Source organism: Capsicum annuum, unplaced genomic scaffold, assembly GCF_002878395.1.
Source record: "Capsicum annuum cultivar UCD-10X-F1 unplaced genomic scaffold, UCD10Xv1.1 ctg51306, whole genome shotgun sequence".
In the NCBI taxonomy this organism is placed as follows: domain Eukaryota; kingdom Viridiplantae; phylum Streptophyta; class Magnoliopsida; order Solanales; family Solanaceae; genus Capsicum; species Capsicum annuum.
Genome location: NW_025859240.1, coordinates 1 through 2,414, shown reverse-complemented (window position 1 = coordinate 2,414; position 2,414 = coordinate 1). Strand labels below are relative to the sequence as shown.

Below are 2,414 nucleotides of genomic sequence, written 5' to 3'. Positions count from 1 at the left end.
CCCAAGTCTTTACACAACAGATTTGAGAGATTATTTAACCAAGGAAGAGGAGAATCACAGCGAGTTTGACAATAAAGTGTAACTTGACAGGCATAGGTTGACCACAGAGAACTTACCGAATGAAGAATCTGAGGAATACTTGGTTCAGTTGCTGGAGTTGAGTTTATCTTCAGAGCAGAAAGTTTCAGGTGATTAAGTCCCAAATCAGATTCATTATCAGCTCCAACAGCTGCAGCTAAATGCTCCGTGTCAACTAAGCCATTAGCCTCCAGAAGGGTTTTGGAAGTGTGCTCCGCATTTAAGCTGTTGTCATTGCTTTCCTGTGGATTAGCCCGTAATCCATCACTCTCACTTGCAGTAAGGGCCAAAAGTTTTGGTTCCTTGGCTTTTGAAACAGGAAGATCAGAGTTGGAACCAGTTTCAACATCATGATAGAAGTCTTGAGTATCATCAGACAATGAGTGACCTATAGAACTAGTTATATAGGTAGAGTCCGGAACAGAGTTCCACTTTCTGGCACCATCACTATCAACTGAACCAGCAGAATACCTTCCAAATAGATGGCTTTTCTTTGAAGCTCCAGCATATCCTTCTTCCGAAGATGTTCCAGTAACATCATATGGATCATACTTGGAACGTTGCCTTTCTTTTTTATTTTGCAGAAAATTCATCAAATCCACTTCTATACGAGGGGTATATTGTTTAAGCGCTCGCCTCAAGGAATTTTGTTCTTCAACTGATAAGCTAAGAATAAAATTCAAAACCCCTGTTCCATCAAAGTGAGTGTACACTGATACAATGCATGAAATGGCCGCTTCTTTCAGTTTGGTATTTTTATCATAGACCAATGGTGTTAACTTTGCGAGCCATAACTTGAGGATGCCACTATTTCCAGCACCTTCAGAATTCGAAGGATGCTTGTTAAGAGATTCAATTGCAAACTCAATTACAGCAAGTTTGGCCTTTGGAGAGCGCTGTTCATCCAATGAACGGAGCAAAGCTGGCAAAAGGGAGTCGATACCGTATGTTTTGCTTACAATTTCTAATGTATTTGAGCAAGGCTGCCTCACAGATTCCTTGGGATCAATTAGCCGTGAAAAAACATGGGGCAAAATCCTCTCCATGTAACTTTCAAAAGGTTTTCTGCAAGCTGGAATAAAATCTGCAAGGGTTGACAGAGCAGCCTGTGCAACTTTATGATGGGGATCATCGAGGTGCTGGAAAAATAATTTCATAACCTTCTCAAAGCTCTGAATGATTTCTGGAATACCTCTAGGCCCCTGCTGTAGCAAAGACCTGACATAGCTAAATGCAGCAACCCTAGCATTCCAGTCTGAACTAGAACCGAGACCCTCACTTAATGCATCACCTAGTGAGGTGGGTCCCTCCACATAACTTGACATTTCTCCTAACGGGAGCTGACTATCATCAAAGCTCCCTCTCTTGCTAGCAGACATTCTTCCTGCTGTGTTCTTTCTAGATAGAGGACGTTGAAAATTTGGAACGTGATTATTATGAGGATCCCTAAAGTTAGCATCTTTGTATGGTGACTCTATGTATTGTCTGTGAATGTGTGAGTTCATTAACCGCCTACCGTCCCTCAGTTCAGCATTATCTTCAACAAAACCTCTATCTGGTAGCTTTTCAGGAGCCCTTCTCGCCGAATAAGAATTAAACGCTGAGAAGGATTCATGAACCACCATACTTCGATAGGATGATTTAGATGAATCCTTCGAGGCCTGGACCGGAGTAATAATATCAGAAAAACCCAATCCACCATTATGATTATTACCTTTAGAGAATCCAGATGGTGCATCTACCAAAGCGTTAGCAAGACTATTTGACGCAGGAACAGCAAGAGGAAATGGTGGATCACGAGATGATGGCGGGTCAACTCCTGCACTAGGGGCAGGAAAAGAAAAATTAAGTTCTAGATATAATTTCATTATGGCTACTTTTCTTTTTCTGAGAGAATATAATAGCAACAGCTTTTTTTAGTCTTTTCAACATCCTTTGTGCCAAATATTAGAAGCGGCATGTGGATGAACTCTAAGTCTTTGACCTTGGCACTAAAATCTAAGTTGTGCGGACTCTTCACTTTCAATGCCGCACCCATGTCGCATTCTTCAAAAATACACTACTTTAGTGAATCTGACGCACGCCCGTCGACATTTTTGACGAGTTCGAGCAACATTGACTAAAATACTACACAAGATTTTGAGAGGGGGAAAATGTTGAAGATATATCTCAGAAATAAAGTAGTAGATAACTACTAGTAGTTTTAAATTGTTAGAGTTCTATGTGGGTTAGACTTAGGAATTAGTCATCCCTTTATTATTTGAAATTAGGAATTAGTTATCCTTATTTGAATTGAAGTCTAGTTAGAAATTTAACTATAAATATATGTCTTTGAG

The 2,414-nt window shown here is 40.2% G+C and overlaps 1 protein-coding gene across 1 annotated transcript; it reads right to left on the bottom strand.

The window, feature by feature from the left end:
• Positions 1–116: 116 nt before the first annotated feature.
• On the bottom strand, positions 117–1,899 carry LOC124892858 (CLIP-associated protein-like; the record flags this gene model as incomplete). The annotated part of the gene is given in 1 exon segment (XM_047404035.1): positions 117–1,899. A coding segment is annotated over 1 exon segment (1,783 nt), but the record flags the coding sequence as incomplete, so codon positions are not given.
• Between the last annotated feature and the right edge of the window lie 515 nt (positions 1,900–2,414).